General features: G+C 37.4%; 1 protein-coding gene across 3 annotated transcripts in view; it reads left to right on the forward strand.

Annotated features, from left to right (window-relative positions):
• Positions 1–13,806, forward strand: part of LOC129721169 (myc box-dependent-interacting protein 1) — a 97,687-nt gene extending 83,881 nt beyond the window's left edge. For 2 of the 3 annotated variants that reach the window (XM_055673435.1, XM_055673434.1), the window contains 4 exons: positions 3,027–3,122; positions 4,385–5,296; positions 11,734–11,876; positions 11,942–13,806. In XM_055673435.1, coding sequence (XP_055529410.1) covers positions 3,027–3,122; positions 4,385–5,296; positions 11,734–11,876; positions 11,942–12,022 — 1,232 coding nt within the window. In that variant the 3' untranslated portion in view covers positions 12,023–13,806. The remainder of the gene's footprint in view (positions 1–3,026; positions 3,123–4,384; positions 5,297–11,733; positions 11,877–11,941) is intronic. The other variant, XM_055673436.1, reaches the window with a different exon arrangement.
• Positions 13,807–18,939: the final 5,133 nt, after the last annotated feature.

An 18,939-nucleotide genomic window follows, 5' to 3' on the forward strand; every position in this document is an offset into this window, starting at 1 on the left:
CTGAGATTCTGAGAGGTTTTCTGTGAGTTTTGGTGAATAACGATTTTTTGTTGCCTTTGATCGGAAAAAATCGAAACAAGTTTTCATCACCGGGGCGTACTTAAACGATAGCCTTCATTTTATTTAAAATATTTTATGGAATAGTTCTATGCGATTTTTGTATTGGTTTCTGTTGATGCCACTTAAATTCAACGTCGGTTTCTGTTAATTTGTGCTGTGACTGTTTGTTAAGAAAGAAGAAAACACTGTCGGTACGTAATAAACTTAATAGATTGAAAATAATGTTTTTTTTTGCAAGAATTCTGAGGAGTATTCATACTGGTTTCAATTGGTTTCGATTAATTTTCTTCCACATGTAGTGGGAATGCTTCCTAAAGAAGATGCCGCTAAGGGTATTTTATAAAAGGAATGTTCCCTAATCTACATGATCAAACTGATTCTTGCATATCTTCCAGTTGACTTTGACAAATTTCTGCTGTGGTCGAAGTGTTTTTTGTTCAGATGAAGTTGTTGTAAGTTGAATGTTCAAATACTTAACATGCCGTTGAATTAAAATTACATTCATTGTTTTTGTTCCAGTTTTTAAGACACGAGTAATAGCAGGTCAATAAAAGTGTCAGGCTCCGCAACACTGAAGATAGAATATTAAAAAGTCAGGGAATATACGAGTCCCGAAGGGAAGTTGATCGGTTAAGAACAAGACGAGCTCGAATTGCACGACGTTCGACACCCCATATATCTCAAAATCGTCAGTTACACACTTAGTTTTCATAGTCTTTAAACGAGTCTTGAACAAAAGAAAAATAAAGTATAATAACTTATACACTCAATTGAGAGAAAAATGCTTATCAAATATTTTCAAATACTACTACTTTATAGATTCAAGGTCAAATTTACTACCGAACAGATGCATTGCTGCCACTACCCGATGGCAAATTTCCTTGAAGCGACAGTTCTGACAGGAAACTACAAAGGAGAAGTCGTAATAATCCCGCGTATCTCGATTACTCCTACCGATTCGCCGTTAAATTTTAAACGTCTGCAATTTCCCGTGCGTCGCGCATTGGCGATGACTATTGATAAAACCCAAGGACAGTCACTGAAAATTTGTGGCATAAGCTCCGAGTATTCATGCTTCTCACATGGACAGCTCTATGTCGCATATTCACGTGACCCTCACCCCGCCATTGTGGAATATATAGAATTTAGTGGCTAGGACCGCCTTGACCACTTTCACATATTTCGTAGATTCCGAATTTTAAGCTTGAATAATTTAGAACTCTGAAGTTTTTTATAAAATCTGTTCCAGTGAGATTGGCCAGGCAGAAGGGTGTTACTATATTTGCATTAAGCCATGCTTATGAATAATTGAAAAAATAATGTAATAATTTCCTTCAGAATATTTAAAAGAAGGACTGTTTATTTTCAGAAATGTATTTAAATGATTTGACTATGGTTGAGAGGTGCTTCATAATGTTCAATGAAATAAAAACGTAGAATTTTACGAGCGCAGGATTGAAAAAAAAAACTAAAAACAAATCAGAGCCGAAGCATATCGTAGGTATGTTTTTTAGCAGCAGTTAGATATTTCAGTTTTTGTAATACAACAGTCAATAAAACTCAAGGCGGCGGTATGAAGTTTGCCGGGTCAACTAGTTATTGATATAACTCAATATTTAAAAAGAGAGGTTCGAAAATGAATAAAAGAAAGAAAGAATTCCCGAAAAAAAAACATTTAAATCAGAGAAGAAACAAAAAAGAAAAAAAATCGAATAATATCAAAATAAGCGAAAAAAAAATGAAAGTAATCGCACAAACTAAATCATCAAAACTAGCTCAGAATCACTATTTATAAGTCGAGATAGATGTAATAAAGATCCTGAATCACTGAAAAACAGGTAGAAATCTTACGTAAGGGAAGAAAAAATTAAGCAAAAGTCGAAATTAAATCAGAATCATCACAAAGACTTCTTATGGTCACAAAAAAAAAGATCCCAACTCAAAATCGTCAAAATGCTTGAGAAACAAAACAAAACTCTTGTCAAGACCAAAGCAGAAAGTATTTGCCAATTGACAATAGAATCAAACAAAAACTCCTCAATAGGCCAACAACAAAAAATTACCACAAATTAAACAGATAGTCTCTAAAATTACCATAGGAAGGCCATCTCCAATTGAGCTCAGAATTGTTGAGAACAACTTCGAACTCAAATTTATTAAACAAAGTTTTCAAAGGTCATGAACAGCCAAAGAGTAAAATGGAAGCTATGCTGTTTTTCTCAAAAAAATCGTAATAAAACGAAAATTATGGTACAAAATCAAGTTAAGTATTGAGTTATAGATTTACGGTAATTTGGTCGATCAACTGTTAGGAATTTGAGCGGGGGCCTAGTGTGGTTGGTAACGTCTCCGCCAACCACGCTCGACGCCTGGGTTCGAATCCCACCGCGTCGATGGTTGTGGGGTGGCGTGATCCACTCACAACCAACCCAACTGGTCTAGATTCAATCCTAGCCGACACCGGGAGATTTTCTGAGGCGAAAAATCTCTGGGATCACGCCTTCCATCGCATGAGGAAGTAAAGCCGTTGGCGCCGGTCCGTTAATAAACGGGTCGTGAGTTAGGGACCTGGGTGTGGAGTCGCCTCCCTGGGCGTCGGTAATTGGCCACAACAGTGGCGGAAATAGACCGACGGAAAATAAGCGAGAATAAAAAAAAAAAAAACTGTTAGGAATTCTGCTGAGATAAATTAAATTTGTACAGGGGATAAAAACTTTGTTTGTTGCCACATAGAATGTTGTGTTTTATTGCATACAATCGATAACTAATGTAAAAAAGCCGTACAGTTTGTTGCATCCCAAAAATGTCTTTGCATTTTTTCATTCGTAAATATACTCAAGTGCATTCTGAATAGATTTTATGTCCACTGAAAATTACCTTCTGTTGAACATTTACACCATTATCTGTAAAAATAACACCGTAACCCCGTCGTTGACCCTTTCGATTTCCCCGAATTTCCATTGCAGCTAACTCATCTCCGTCCAGCCAGCCGCAGTCACCAGTGAAAGCGAACTTGTCGATTGTAAATAACATTTCCAATGGATCTGCCAATGCCAACGGACGTAAGTATTACCGAAAAGAAACAACTTCAATACTGTACTGTGAAATGCAGAATGCAGCCATAAATGAAGCGTCCCTAAAACACGTCACTAATTTTGTGAATTTCAATTCTGCCATATTGGACAGTATCTGTCATACTTAAACGTTTCTTGTTGAATTCGATACTCTGCTTCTAGCATCATCTTGATGTGGCACTACTGTATTTGTTTCTTGTTTCTTGTTTTAGTCACTGTCAGCGACCAAAGTTGAGGTTATATTATATTAGTGAAAAAATCGTTTGCTTTGAACACTTCAAAATGTTAAGCTTTTTCTTTGACTTTATCCAAAGTAGACGCATCGATTCACCATGTAAAAACCAGTGGATTTTTTCCGTCATAAACAACAAACACAATTGCTTAGCGAGCATGTGAATTATTTTGATTTTTGTTCTGCAGCCGCACGTATAATTTTGCCTGCTTTTATTTTTTCCAAAATGACTACTTTTACGCCACCAAACATCATCGAAAGGCATCATTTTTGTTGAGGGCTTTCACTTTTTTCGCGGTAAAACCATTTCATGTTAAATTTAAAAACTCATTCCTAAGATCAGCTGTTCGAAAGCAGAACAGTAGCCTTGTTCAATAACCAGAATGTATTGTAATTATGGGTAATGATTCTAATAGTTTTTCAAAGGTAGCGGTGCTGAATTAATTGTTTCTGTTTGATTTGGCTAAATGTATGTTCATTATGTTCATTTCAATGCACATGAAAAATCAAACATGATAAAGCGTCTTCGAATCGTAAGCTTCTGGATCCCAGCTAAAAATATTAATTTCATTAAATGCATTCATGTAAAAGCATGCATTTCTAAAAATTAAATTGGTGGTTACTTAATCCTATGGTTAGTTTTAGTTTAATGTCATCATATAGGTATAAACACATCTCTATTTCACGATTGTTGTAATATTTCTTTTCTAAAGCTGCTATTTTTGTGCACCTCTTTTTCCTTTTTCTTTGTTAGTTTACGCTTTCGTTTCCTGTAAATAAAAACGCTAATGAACTTTTCCTAGTTTGACAATGCTTCTGGTGCGCTTTGTAAATAGTCCGTCGTCCAACGCTAGAGGCCTCATATTAGCCTAATAGTAACATCGAACTATTTGTGTTTCACGTGGACATCGCGAGAGGACACCGACCGAACGAAAATAATTTCGGCAAGCAATCAGAAGCATGTGTGTGACATTTTTTTTGTGTTTTCTTTTTCTTCTTTCCTATTATCTACTTACAGCCACGTCCACTTCACCATCAATTTCGCCCAGTTCAGAACAGCACATGGACGATTCGGAACCTTCCTACCAGAACACAGAAATCGTGAAATCCGCCAGTGCTGCTTTGCGATCATCCGCCAACACCACCACCACTACTACTACCACCACCACCACCGCCACTAATAATAACAATATTGATGTCCCATCGCAGCCAGTCGCGCCGCCTAAATCGCCTGTGCCACCCTCTAGCGAGAAAGTAACCACAAATGGTACGGATCACGATCACGATACCAGCAGCAGTAGCCATACGCAAAATAACACGCCAGCTACTATCGCAGCAGATTCAACCACTAGTCCATCATCTACAACATCTGCTCCTGCTCTTCCTACTACTACTGCTCCCGTTGTTGCTGAAGTTCAGCCTTCTACGTCGCGCTCGCCATCACCCACAACGCCCACTGTCGCTGGCGCTGCCGTGTCGCAATCAAGTAATACTAATGTAAATAAGCTAAACCCTAACCTCGGTCACTCATTCGAAACTAATATCTTCCACCAACAATACTCTAACATTCGTCAACAGCCTCATGCTCATCAGCCACATTTTAATCATCATCAACATCATCACCATCACAATCATCATACTGCCAATACGGGAGATCCCTCGTCCCTTACTTCCACCTCGTCCACGGCATCCTCATCGGAGCAGCATGGCTTTGCCGTCAGTAGGCACTACGACATGCTACCGTCGAAACAAGGCGCCAACGAGATCCATCTCTACAGCAATGTTGTTGCTAACAGCGGTTGTACCCTTAACAAACTGAATAACATTAACAATAACGTTAACAATAATGGTTCTACCACCACTAGCAATACTAGCACTTTCCACAACAATAATAACAGTAAACTGGAAGAACTTTATGATATCCCTGTTGGTAAGTGTGACAAACCAGAGTAGTAGATCAAGTGTGTGAAAATGTAGTTTTTGGTTTTTACTCTTCTTGTAGGTGTTGTAGTTTTTTTTTCTTTTTCTAATGTTGCATTGTTCAGGATTCAATTCTACGCTGCAGTTTCGAGTTGATTTTACAGTTTTTAATATTGCTAAGCTATCTTGCATACACGCTCTCTAGAAACGAAAATATATTTGCGCACCCTTTCACTCACTGGTACACGCACCCAGCTACACTCACGCTTTCTATTGATTTGCTGTCTATAAATAAAAATCGCAATAGAAACTGCCGCACAAACACACTCACACCCACAATCTCTCTCATAAAGTATCTCTGTTGATCAACACTTTTACTGGGTGAAGGAATGGCGCTATATTTATGATGCGAAGTATTTTTTTTCGCCAATTTATTATGAAAAAATAATCTGAAAAAGCATAAATTTCGCAGCACATCTCCTCTTGCTTAGAATGGTATTGTTGACGAAAAGTGTTTTGAAAATGAATTTAAATCAGTCATTTATCTTATTTTATTGGAGAGCCAAAATTAAAACTACTTCAGGATTGAGGAAAAAACTATGCGTCTACTTTTAACCGAAATTTTGAATTCACATCATAGAATAACGGTACTAAGTTTCGACTTCTTTAGAGCAGCATTAATTTTTGAAATATATTACTTTTAGTTTTTCGGAACCTGATATTTTTTCATTACAAAAAATAAGGTTATTTTTATTATTGATTGACGATTCCACAATAGTTATTTTGTTTATTCTCATACGTTAACACTTGAGAACAAATGAGAAATTTCCATTCTTTAAATTATCTATATGCAACTTCTATGGCTGTAATAGTGTTGATACAATACAAATTTTGAATTAATATTAGTAGATAATTTATTCATTACAAAACATTCCATCCCCTATTAAAAAAAACTTTCATTGCAAAAAAGCAGGTGCTCTGCCGTATTAAGCAAAGCCTTCGTGCAACATTCTGATTCTAAACTCGACCTTCTATATATTTTAATGTTTACCTTATAAAAAAACTGGAGAACTGACAGAAAAAAAATCTGTTTCTTTGAGATTGGTTTTGTGTTTTCATCAAACCCCTGGTACATTACATATGTCCTTTTTACATTATGTTTCAACTGCGCACTGTGGCGTTGCGTGACTGGGTGACACCCAGGCACAGTGCACAGTGGTTGGAGGACGGAAAAAACCTAGGATTTTCATGTCAATATTTTTGGAGTTTTATATTTGCCCGAAGTTTCTTACACTCTGAACAACTTTCCCCGGTACCGATTTTTGACAGCACTTTGATTTTGTATTTGTATCAACAAATTTCGTTTTGACGGAAAATTTTGACCTTCCAGTCGGTCTCGAGGTACGATGCTGGGCCTAATAAACCAGTCGTCGCATGTTCGAATCTCGGCTGGGAGAAACAGTTAGAATCAATAGGATCGTGTCCTGCACACTACTAAAGGTTGGCTGCGATGTCGATGTCAGAAGGAATATAGTACCTGGATTTTGCTTTTTGGAGATTTATATAATTCTTTCGCCAATTTTCAACGTTTGCCAAATATATAACGAGTTGTTGAATCAAGGTCAAAACATATTGTCGGAAGGCCAAAAAAACATCTATTTCAGAACTTATGTGTACCGTACAATGTTGTAAAACAGTTTAGAACGATAAGATTTATGAGACCTGAAGGACTCGGATAATCAGCATAATATGGCAAAAATATAACAAACGTACTTTGACGTACGATTTTTGATTTTTCATTGAAAGGCCTATTAGTTATCTTCCATTGGCCATGAAAAGATTTCAAATTTTATGAGAAAAAGTCTAAAACATAGTAGGCCTCACACCAGCAAAAGATAATTGGTGTTTTTTAATTTTTAGATTTTTTATGAATGTCTGTGTATCTCTTGAAAATCTACCTCTATGTGGTCGATTTTCAAGAGATAGAACCAGAATGTCTTCAGCAAAGTTTTTCTACATAAGATTACCTACAACTTTGCTGAAGACTCCCTTTTGATTTGACAAGTTAAAAACTCACCTTAAAGTAAATCAACCAAGAGCTATTCTCATCAAAAGTTACCCTTGAGATGAACAAAAACGTTCACGTTTTTCACGATTTAAACCACTGTGCAAAGCTGCAAAAATTGTTTTTTGAAAAGAAAATTCCTTTGAAAATTACAACTAGCCGTTTCAATGATGGAAGATGTTTCCGAAGCTGCAAATACGTGATCGAAATGATTTTGCTATAAAAAATTGATTTTAAAGCCTCAGTGTCTTCAGAAGAATTGTTCCATTAATTACACTGTGCTACAAATGAAAAAAATAAATGCAAGAACTTCTGAAGTGACCTAGTGTAGGTTGTAGGTCTTGTTGAGTGTAACATTCGCTCATACTAGAAATTTTCCAAACACCTCTAAAATTTGGAGTTATAGTCCAAATACGGTTTTTGGACTAGTATGAGCGTATGTGACACTCAACAAGACCTATAACCTATACTAGTCCCATTAGAAGTTCTAAATCGCTGTAGCACAGTGTTATTATCCATGTTCTAGATGTGACAATGTTGTGATCAATGCTATTAACAATGAGAAACAAATTTTACCCTTTTCATTTTGGAATGAAAAAATCCCCTTTTTTTGGTAAAATTGTAGCACATTTTAAAAGAAACAACTTTGTTGAAGACACCATACTTCTATCTACCTAGTTAAATTAACTTTCGTAGAGTTTTTTTTATAGATTACCACCAAAAATCAATTGTTTTCAATTTAATTTTTTAAAGTGATTTTCTACAATTTTTCAACGTTCTACAATATTGTTTATTATAACGAAACAAACAATTTATTTAAAGGAAGTTTATATTTATTTCACAGATTTAGTGTCTTCAGCAAAGTTGTTTTATTGATTAATCTCCACATTATGGTAATTGGAATTTTGTTATTAATCCTAAAAGTGAGGAACGGCTTTTATTTCTCTCATTTTTGCATATAAAAATCCAATTTGTTCGGCAAAGTTCTGGCTCATTTTATAAGAAACAACTTTGTTGAAAGCACCATACTTCTATCTGCTCATTTAAGTGAATGATTGTGGAGTTAAATTCGTTCCTCAATTTTAGGTGGAAATAATCACACAGTTGCAACTTCTATAAAATAGAGAATAATTAATGGATTAACTTTGCTGAAGGCACTACGACCCTAAATCAAGTTTTCTGGGTCAAAATAATCTCGATCACGTTTTTGCAGCTTCGGGAACAGTGAGCAGCCCTTCAGATACACTAAATTTTCATCCTTGTAACGAACTGTTGTTCTTCGATAAAATACCTCAAGCGCATTGTTCACAGTAGCAATACTCAGAGCACGCATGGAAGGCAAAAAAATTTACTGTGAATCCAACCAAATGATTCACCATTCCTTTGATAAAGCGAATATGAAAATCAATACTTTAACAGGATTTTACAGGATAAATGATTCGGCAATTAATTTTTCATCAGGAATCAGATCAGAATCCATTCTACAAGCTACAGGTTTTGTTAATAATGTTTGCATTAAAAAGTGGACTTTTTCGGATGGTGATAAAATAAACTAAGACATACAAGTGAGTTTAATAAATTTTCCATGGAAGGTTATTAAATTGGCTAACTTGCAAAAAAAATCTAAACCCTTGCGAGCTGCCTTCCGGTAGTTGACCGGAATATTCGCCATGGCGGACGAGAACATGCATGCAGGCATGTTTTTGGGTTCATTATTCGTTTTATTTATCAATTTTCGCGACAAAATTGTTGCCCAGAAATTCTCATTTAGCCGCTCCATCCAGTAGTGGGTTGACGCCAGATCCGGTCAGAACACCGCGTCTTCGCCTTTATGGTATTTCTTGATGAACGACACAGCTTTCGGCAGGCACTTCGTGTAAATTTCCCCGTTCACGGCCAGTCCTAGAGCGAAAGCAGAGCAGCTTTGGCATCCTCTTCTCGCTGATAGTCAGCCACAGCAGCACCTTCTCGGGGAACTTGCTGTGTGAAATGAATTTCACCTCGGAGCTCACTTTCTTCGTGGCGGAAGTAAAATACGAAGTGTCCTGCCAGTCGTTACCATCCAGGGTGAGACAATCGCCTATAACCCCCGCCACGTCGCGATTCGCCGGGAAAATCGCCTTGACCATTTTGTTTAGCAGCTGCGTCATTGCCTGCAGTTCGAGACCTGTGGACTGAACTGCCACTTCCTGACATGTATGCCCATGTTCGCCAGATACTTTTTCACTGTTTTACTTTTGTTGTCCAATAGTGTCAAGATGTTGTAGATGCCGGAACAGGCGTATCCGGTGTCCCCAAAATGCCGCGCGATGTCCGCTTCCGACGCGGCGGGGTACCGTTCTTTAAACGCGTATATTTCTGAACGGAATAGCTTCACTGTTTTCGCCATCACGGTTTTAGAGTTCGACTAATAGGGCTGTCAATTTTTTTCTGTTGGCTCATGAGTTACTATAATTGATGCTGTTGGGTAGTTTCGTCAGTGCGTGTAAAGGTAAACCCATAAAAAAAATCGGCAATTTTTGTCCATTTTTTTTAAGCAAACGTTATCTGTTGTGAATTAGCAAAGATAACTAGAACAAGATGCCTAACTTCCATATTTTTTTCATACATTGTGAACACGACCGATTTCCGACGGTTAGTGCTGCCATCTGATGACTTAAATTCTCATAAAATTGTCACTATGAGCAAAACCGATTTATCGTGTATAGTCCGTCATCGATCGTTGAGCTGTTCAAAATTGTATATAAAAAAGGTGTAGCAGTTTAGTCAGCTCGACGCTTGAGATAACATGCAGATTAATGATATTGTCATTTTTTGCACTTAATGCTATTGCCATATTTTTGCACTTCAAAGTACGAAAGAAAAGTGTGAAATTGACTGTCAGAGTGGGGGTTTATATTGAGGGGTTGTATTTATTTTCAGGTCCCATTCTACCAAAACTTAAAGTTTGATATGTCGCAAGCCAGGTTTTAGGACTATTGTGCATATGGTTAGGTTCGCCGGGGCACCGGATTTTTGCTTTATTAAACTCGGCAAGAGTGGAAAACTTGGCTGTAGAGCGTGCTCATAGCGGTTATTAGGAATTTCTGATGGTACGCTTAATTTCAAATGATGCGCCAATAATTCTTGATTCTTCCGGAAAGTTTCATGTTAGGTTTACATTCGTCCAAATTATTATTATTTTTCGGATGGCAGCACCGTAAGGTTTTTTCACCTTTCAGCAGTCATGTCTTGGCCTTATTGTTATTTGATTTTGACGTTAAGTATACATCATATTAATAGTGTATAAATTAGTTCGACTTTTGCTCACGCGCAGTGACAATCATGTCCGATGAATTCTGCAAGAATCAGGTATCTTGTTCTAGTCATCTTTGGAATAACTTATAGTTTGAACTGTAGTTATAGTATTACAAGTTTCAATTACGGTTAAAAATACCAGCTCTTATTCGGTTTTTTTTCACCGAAATGTAGAAAAGAGGTAATTATCTGCCTTGTATGCATCTATACCTGTATGTATCTATGTTTTTAAAACCCTGTACGTGTCTGCAATTTTGAAGCCAAATTTGCGTCCAAATATACATATAAGATGCGTTTTTTTTTATATTTTATTTCAAGACAAAGTTTGAAACGGTTCTATCAACATCAATCGTTCTAGGAGCATATATTTCCGAGATAAAAATTAGTTTAAAAATTACTTGTTAAAAAAAATTAGGTCTCTCTCAAAACTTTGTTTTTAACTTTGGAAGAACATCTTGATTGCACTTCAATCCTTTTAAATGAGACCAACATCAGGCAAATCAGTTGAGCATCTTCCAGTAACTTAAGATCGCACCGACATAAATTGTTTTCGATTTGCCTTCTACTGTGTATGTGTAGGAGAATAATCAATGAGATCTACATATTTTAGTCAACTTTTCAAACCCAAAACTATTAACCCAACTTTCTCATTCTTTGAAAAAATCCTGAGTCTCGTGCCTTTAAAAACTCAAAGTCGGCCATTTGTGGCTTCAACACCTTAAGTAATTTGCGAAAGAACAGCTGGATAAGAAAAACTTTCGAATAACTGTTACACCTACAATCTGAGAAAGCTTCATGAGAAAATTCATGTGACAGATTCATACGAAAGAGTCAGATAACACTTGAGAAAGCATATTTGCAGTTTGACTATACACTTAAGCTTAAGTGAAATTCAGTACTATTCACATTCTGCAATCTGCTACATCCCCTATAAACTGGTAATAGGGTTTAGCTATTTCATTCCTCAATTGATTTTTTTTATCGTAAGCTTCCAGCGATCTCCTTCATCCAGCCTCATTAGAAAACGTTAGAACCCCTAACCTACAAAGATACCAATTGTAAATTTTCTAATTCCACTCTTACAGGCGCCACTACAACTGATCTGCCACCGGGAGTACTGTATCGGGTGAAGGCCACCTATAAATACGTCCGGGAAGATGTCGACGAACTGAGCTTCGAGGTCGGTGACACCATTAACGTCATCGAGTATGAAGACCCGGAGGACCAGGTTTGTTTTCTGTGGACACATCCGATCTGACACACAGCTGATATCCTATTTGTTTTTTTTTTTAGGAGGAAGGTTGGCTGATGGGCATTAAAGAGGGAACCAACGATAAAGGCATGTTCCCGGCCAACTTTACTCGGCCGCTGTAAGTGTGATTGAGCGACAAAACGGCAGAAGGAGCATTACATCGATGATCGGTTATCTGGCTGAAAAACGTTTGCTCCCTTTTACTATTGAAAAGCATGCACGATCCCAAACGCGGCCTATGTTTGGAAATCGATTGCGAAAGTTTATAACATTGGCCACAGATTCAAACGCGTTGACACTATTTTACCACAGTTTATTTCGTTTAACACCACGCTTGAGTGCGTGACAGAGTCAACTAACATGAACTCTCATCAAAGTTTAAACAAACAAACAAATCTTGAAAACTGATATCAGTAACATTAGAAAATTATCAACGCGATTTCCAAAGCTAACAATTGAGCGCGAATAGTAGGGAATCAGACAGATGAAACAAGAATGACGTGCCTTTCAAACTGTTCATTCAAATAAACATTTAGTAGGAACCCTCACCAATCAAAAGAGCGTTAGTTAAGCAGCATTGTGTCATTAAAATCATTTGGATAATATTTAGTCTTCTTCCATAGTTTCCTTCTGTATCTGTTACTGTTATGTTGTTGACTATTCGCGATATTGAGCACACAAATATTTTGTATTTTTTGTTAGCATTACCCTGATTTTACACGACTACCGGCAGACTCAAAGTAACACCTTACTTACGTCGCGAACCTTCAAAACGTTATTTGTTGACGAAGAACGTCTTCTTAGCAATAAAATTTCTCTAGGAAAAAACTAAAATCGAAACCTGTTTGTAAATAATTCGAAATCACAAGTTGTTAGGCCAAATCAAGTAATAAATCAGTTCTGTTTTCATCCGAGCTGCCGAAAAAAGTTCGCCCTCTATTACCAATTTGCAACTATGTAAATAGTCGAACTTGCTTCCATTACCAGCAGAAAAAAAACTTCGGCGATAATCTTCCTATCCTTACAGCACAACTTTAGCGCGTGAATAGATTAAAAGTTTTCGAATAGATTACACCAAGCGGTGTGGTCTTTTGTACGCCGCTGAAAATGAAAGTTCAGACGAGTTGGTAATTGCATTTTTATCAGGTGATCAAGGAGCGTTTTGGTTCATGCTTTCTTCCCTTAGTAAGCCCATCTCTAGCTAGAATGTAAGCAGCATGCAAAATGCAAACGTGCCGTGGCGTATATATTTACATATTCTGATCGTTTCATACTGCGATTCTCGAATAATATCGTTTCTTTCTTCTTTCACTTTGTATTCTATTGTGTAGCAATTCAGTTTTATTTTATATATATGTTAGACTATTTTCCGCCCCTGTGTTAGTCCCTGCCAAACAGACTTGGTTTTTTGCCTGTTCCGAATCAAGCCCCGAGAGTTGTAGAAACGTAGAAACCTTTTATCCAGAACCCATCAAATCTTCCGTATTAAATTGAGCAGCAGTTACGTTATTTTCACAATAAAATTGTTTTTATTATATTTGATAATTTTATCTTATTTAACAAACAAAAAATAATTTAATAACTTAGTTGAGTAATGATAGTGAAAGGGGAGCATCTTGCAGAGACAAGTATGGTCAAGTTATTGAAAAAACTGAAAACGAATGCACACGTTAACCGGGCATAAATTGGAATAAAAATTTGTAAAAATAACAGCTGTGCGGAATTGAACACGAAGAACAGTCCTGGTAACGTTACAAAATCGAAACAATAAGGAAAGATCAGGCAAAAGTTTGTTGAGGTAGATAATAAAGAGGTAATATATTTCAGAAAAATTAACAACTAAAATAGTATGCTTAAGAATAACGAGAATAAAAACTACAACGTGTATAAAAACTTGTGTACAATACCGGGTGTTGTATGTTATTTAGCATATTGAACGCCTCAACCTACTGTATTGATTATCATCATCATCATCGTTATTTTTAATTTCGGACTTCAAGCTGTGATTGCGTTTATCAAATATCTTTAATAATACAACAAACAAGCAGCCGATTTGAAGCACCAGATTGTATGGGAAATATCCAATGGTTATAGTAATGAGTGAAAAACATTCAATTGGTCAATGCATTGCTTCTATTGGATCATCTTTTGTGTTAATAATTTTACAGTTTTTCATCTCGACAGGTTACTGATTCAACAACCGTTTATTGATCCTAAAAACATCTTTTTTCGATGCTAGAACTCTCTCACACAGTCAGCTGAATATCGGGGAACACCTGCCGAAACCTACTAAATTCGAAGTGGTGGTTTGGAGTCGACCATTTGTGACTTCAACACCAACATTTCATCTTAAAGTTGTGAGGGAGCGTATTTGGTGAAAAAGTCAACGTGCAGTTCGAAACCTGCCACGGCACTAAAATATATCTGTTGAATCTGTTCACAAATTTTTTGGCAACTGACCTTGGATGTCGCACAAGAAGTTTAAAGTTCATGGCGTTGCCGAGTCCTCTCAGAAAAAGAAACCCAATAGAGCGAAAATGAGACTTTCACAAGTTCATTTTTGTCTGATGAGAAACTATTTGTCTTGAAATAATTACACAATTCACAAAATGATCGATTAAGGGCAGCCGCAGAAAACAATATTTCGGTCTCCCAAAGAAGTGTTTTTCAATTCCAGAGTGCAGCTCCAGTGATGGTTTGGGGGGCAGTATGCATACGAGGTAAGCTTCCATTGGGTTTCATCGACAAAGCTGGCAAAGTCAAAGCTGTTTATTACTAAACGAAAGTTTCGGAGAAAATTGGGTCCCAGAAACTTAGAAAACTCTCCAGCAATGAACACTATGCGTTTCAGCAAAACGGTGCACCTGCACATACTGCCAACTTGGTTCAAGGCTGGTCTAGGGACAGCTTGATATCCTGGATAAAAATGAATGACCGCGAAATTCCTCAGATCAGAACCCATTATTATTCATTTATTTGGCATTCCGTTATAATGAAATAGCCTGAATCATAATATTTCTCCAATTCATTCGGTTATTAGCTGCCGCTCTTCATTCCTAGGACAACGTGTACTCTTACCGGCTGCGCTCCTGGTCGTCTTCTTCCTACCGTATTCGAGGCAAACATCATCTTCGCAGGGTAATTGTTCGACATTCTTGCAACATGTCCTGCCCAGCGTGTCCGTCCAGCTTAAACGAACTTTTGAATACCCAAAGCAAATGAATTAACTGGATTTGTTGAAAGTCGTACCCCGCGTGTTGACGTCCGCTCGATTCATCACACCCTGTAGCACAATGTTGAATAGCAGGCAGGAGAGACCATCACTCTTTCGAAGCCCTCTGCGGGACTCAAATGGGCTCGACAATACACCCGAGATCCGCAAACACCACTGCGTCCCATCCACCGTAGCCTTTATCAGTCTAATCAAGTTCCCCGGAAAGTCGTTTTCGTCCATGACCTTTCATAGCTCTTTTCGGTCGATAGTGTCATACGCGGCTTTGAAGTCGATGAATTGGTGGTGCGTGGGCATTTCTGGAGGATCTGCCGTATGTTAAAGATTTGGTCCATCGTAAACCGTCCTTCCACGAAGCAGGCCTGATAACTTCCCAAAAAATCTGTTGGCTAGGGGTGAGAGGCGGTGGAAAATGATTTGGGAAAGAATTTTGTAGGCGGCAATCTGGACGGTGTCCCCCAGTCCAATTTGTCGCCTTTCGTATAGATATGGCAGATAACCCGTCCTTCCACTCCTCCGGTAGCTGTTCTGTATCCCAAATTCTTGCAATCAGCTGGTGCAAACAGGTGGCCAACTTTTCCGGGCCCATCTTAATAAGCTCCGCTCTGAGGCCATGCTTCCCAGCCAATTTACTGTTTTTCAGTTGCTTGATGGCATCCTCAACTTCGGCCATCATTTGGGCTGGCACATCTACGTTTGTCGACCCGACGAGATCACTCTCTCCGCCGCTCATGGTCGAAGTGAAATGTTGCCTCCATCTTTCCGTCACCTCATGATCGTCCATCAGAATACTACCATCTTTATCCCGGCACATTTTGGTTCGCGGCACAAAGCTACTGCGAGATGCCTTGAGTTTCTGGTAGAACTTTCATTTTTTCCTGAGAATGATGCAGCTATTCCATCTCTGTATATTCCTCCTCCAGGCGGCGCTTTTTTTTCTGGAAGATTTGAGTTCACTGCATCTTCTTCCGTATTTGTCTTTCTACATGCTGATGAGTGGCACTGCGCATTTTAGCCACCCGTGCAGCGTTCTTCTTTTCCATCACCCTTCTACATTTGTCGTCGAACCACTCGTTTTGTTGGGTGCGTCCCACATGCCCGATGACGTTCTCCGCTACGCTGTAGATGGCTGTTGTGGTACTGTTCAAAAAGTCCTCGAGAGGAGCTTCCTCCAACTAGTCATCTTCCGACGGGGCAGCTTTGAGCGAATGCGCGTAGTTTTCGGCGACTTTAGGCTGCTTGGAGGCAGCAACGTCGATAAGTCTTAGGCCCATTTCGTTTGTCAGCTGGTGTGCGCTGAACCTTCCAATCATCGGTTCCATTTCCTCCTCCTGGCCCACCTGAGCATTGAAATCTCCGATGAAGATCTTGATATCATGTTTTGGATAGTGCTCGTACTCACACTCCAACTGCGCGTAGATTTAATCCTTGTCGTCTTCGGTACTTCCGAAGTGAGGGTTGTGCACATTGATGATGCTGATGTTGAAGAACTGGCCCTTGATACTTCACCTGCACATTCAGTCGAGTCAGAGTCGATTAACTTCCGATAAGGTTACGGAAGCTTAAACATGTGGCAAAATTATTATAAAAAAGTTATTGTCATGTTCTTCAATGAATTTTCATTTTAGAAGCACTATAAACTCATTTTGTGTGTTTCGTTACCATTTTTATATCATTTCTCAAGTTTATATTTACTTACGTGCCATTATTTTTAATCGGATCTTTTTATTGAATGAAGTTTTTTTACGCGATTTTTTAAAATAACGCGGTTTTTCATACGCGAATTTTTTCAACGCGGTACAACCAACCGCGTAAAAAAAGACCCCAGGGTATATTACCCTTTCGTAAACTATGTAGTTTTATCACCTAATAATCGTATAATTTAAATAACCCTGATAATCCGGATAAACTCAAATATCGGTTGGTCAAAAGTTATTTAAAATATCAGATATATGAAACAGGTTTTAGTGTGTAGCTAACAACAATGTCGAAAATTAAAGCGCCCCTCACAAAACAGTTGACAATCAAACGTTTCGACAGTTTCATGAACGAAAGAAGAACGCAATTTTCTCGCTTGTCATCTCACACCGCTTTTCGACCCGAATGAAACAGAACAGAGAAAATGCATTAGTGTAGGTTTCCATTCATGCCAAAAATGTTATCCCGAAGAAAAATATACTAGCCATACAAGATTTATAATTATAATTATTTATTGTAACAACGATAAGACAATTTGTTCAAAATTCATTTTTAACCCTAGAATGATAATCATATTTTGATGTGCGTAAAATGACTGCAACTTTTGAATAATTAAAAATACAAATTCCTAATAAATGGTTATTACGGTGCTAACACATCGATAAATAATATAAACCCTAGCAAAAACCAGAGTTTGGGTTTCAATAATTCTTTATGATTTGAGAAAAAACGACGAAAAAAAATGAAAAGTGGCAGTATGGCTGAAAGCGAGGAGTCAAATAGACGCAGACAATCTTTCCAAGGTTAATAAGATTTACTAATTGCATGATCCTGAACAGTTGCTTCAGTTACATATTGTTATATTTTTTTTTTTCAATATTGAAATACAACCTATAAGATAGTGTAATACATTCATCAATGAGGGTAGCTAACAACGCTACTAAAACTAAAACTGAAATGTTGGTAGGTATTATTTATATATTGCGTTAGTTTCATAAAAATGGGCGTAAAAACTGCAGAGCTGTTATTATCAATGCATGTATTGTTTATATTTCGATGTACCACCGATATCATTATTCCTGATCCCAGAAAACATCGAGTAGTTTAAATATTAGGGTGCCGAAGAATGTACTAGAAAAATAGCTAGATATGGTCTCTTCAGTACACATTATGTTATTATTCCACATATATGTATATTGAACCTATTGCTAATCGTAGATATGAGCTTTTCAGGAATCATAAAAGGACGAAAATCCATATGGTTCAACCATACAGCCAGGTTTTATTGTTATTAAGTAACCAGCTAACCAACTAATTCAGAAATTAGTCTGGATGGCTATGTATATGAATATGAGCCACTGGATAAATAGAGCAATGCTTTTTTCTCTTAAACTAGACATGTTTGCAACTACGGGGTGGAATCAATTCAGACTGTTTTCCAAAAACTGGAAGTCGCCATCTCAAATACATATACATATTAAACCATGCTATCAGCTCGGGTTGAAATCTGCTTCTCAACAAAGTTTGGTACAGGAGCTACCATTAAATCTTCTTTTCTTTGGGCTGATGAGAAGTGACTATATGGTTAGAGCTCCAGCGCGGGACAACAATTCAATTATTTAATTAGGCACACTTAGATTTTATTGCCGAGAACTCAACAGCTGATAATTTCAGTGAAATGTTCTACTAGTTTTCGGCAGAATTTTCAAGAACTTCGGCAAACGAAATTTTATACCTGCTGGTTTACGATAGATCGATATATTTGCTGAATGTTCGTCGAAATATATTGCTGACATTTGTTACAAATTTCGCCGAGCTTCATCAGCTGTTGGGAAGTTTGCCGAGATAAATTAAGTGTGGGTGATTTTTTTTATAAAACAAATTTTCTATGTATAAAACATTTTTGGCAGTTTCTTCATATTTCTTCAATATCAACTCTGTACATTTTCGCAAGAATCTTTTGTCAACCAAAATTTCTACATAAAAAGTTGTTCAAAATTTTAATAAATCTGTATGGGCTTGGTAGTTCGTCCCACAAAATGGTTTTCTTTTGATTTGGCTGTTACAGACGTGAAAAAGTAAATGTTGATTTTTTCCAAGAAAGAATAT

Source organism: Wyeomyia smithii, chromosome 2 (genome assembly GCF_029784165.1).
Source record: "Wyeomyia smithii strain HCP4-BCI-WySm-NY-G18 chromosome 2, ASM2978416v1, whole genome shotgun sequence".
In the NCBI taxonomy this organism is placed as follows: Eukaryota; Metazoa; Arthropoda; class Insecta; order Diptera; family Culicidae; genus Wyeomyia; species Wyeomyia smithii.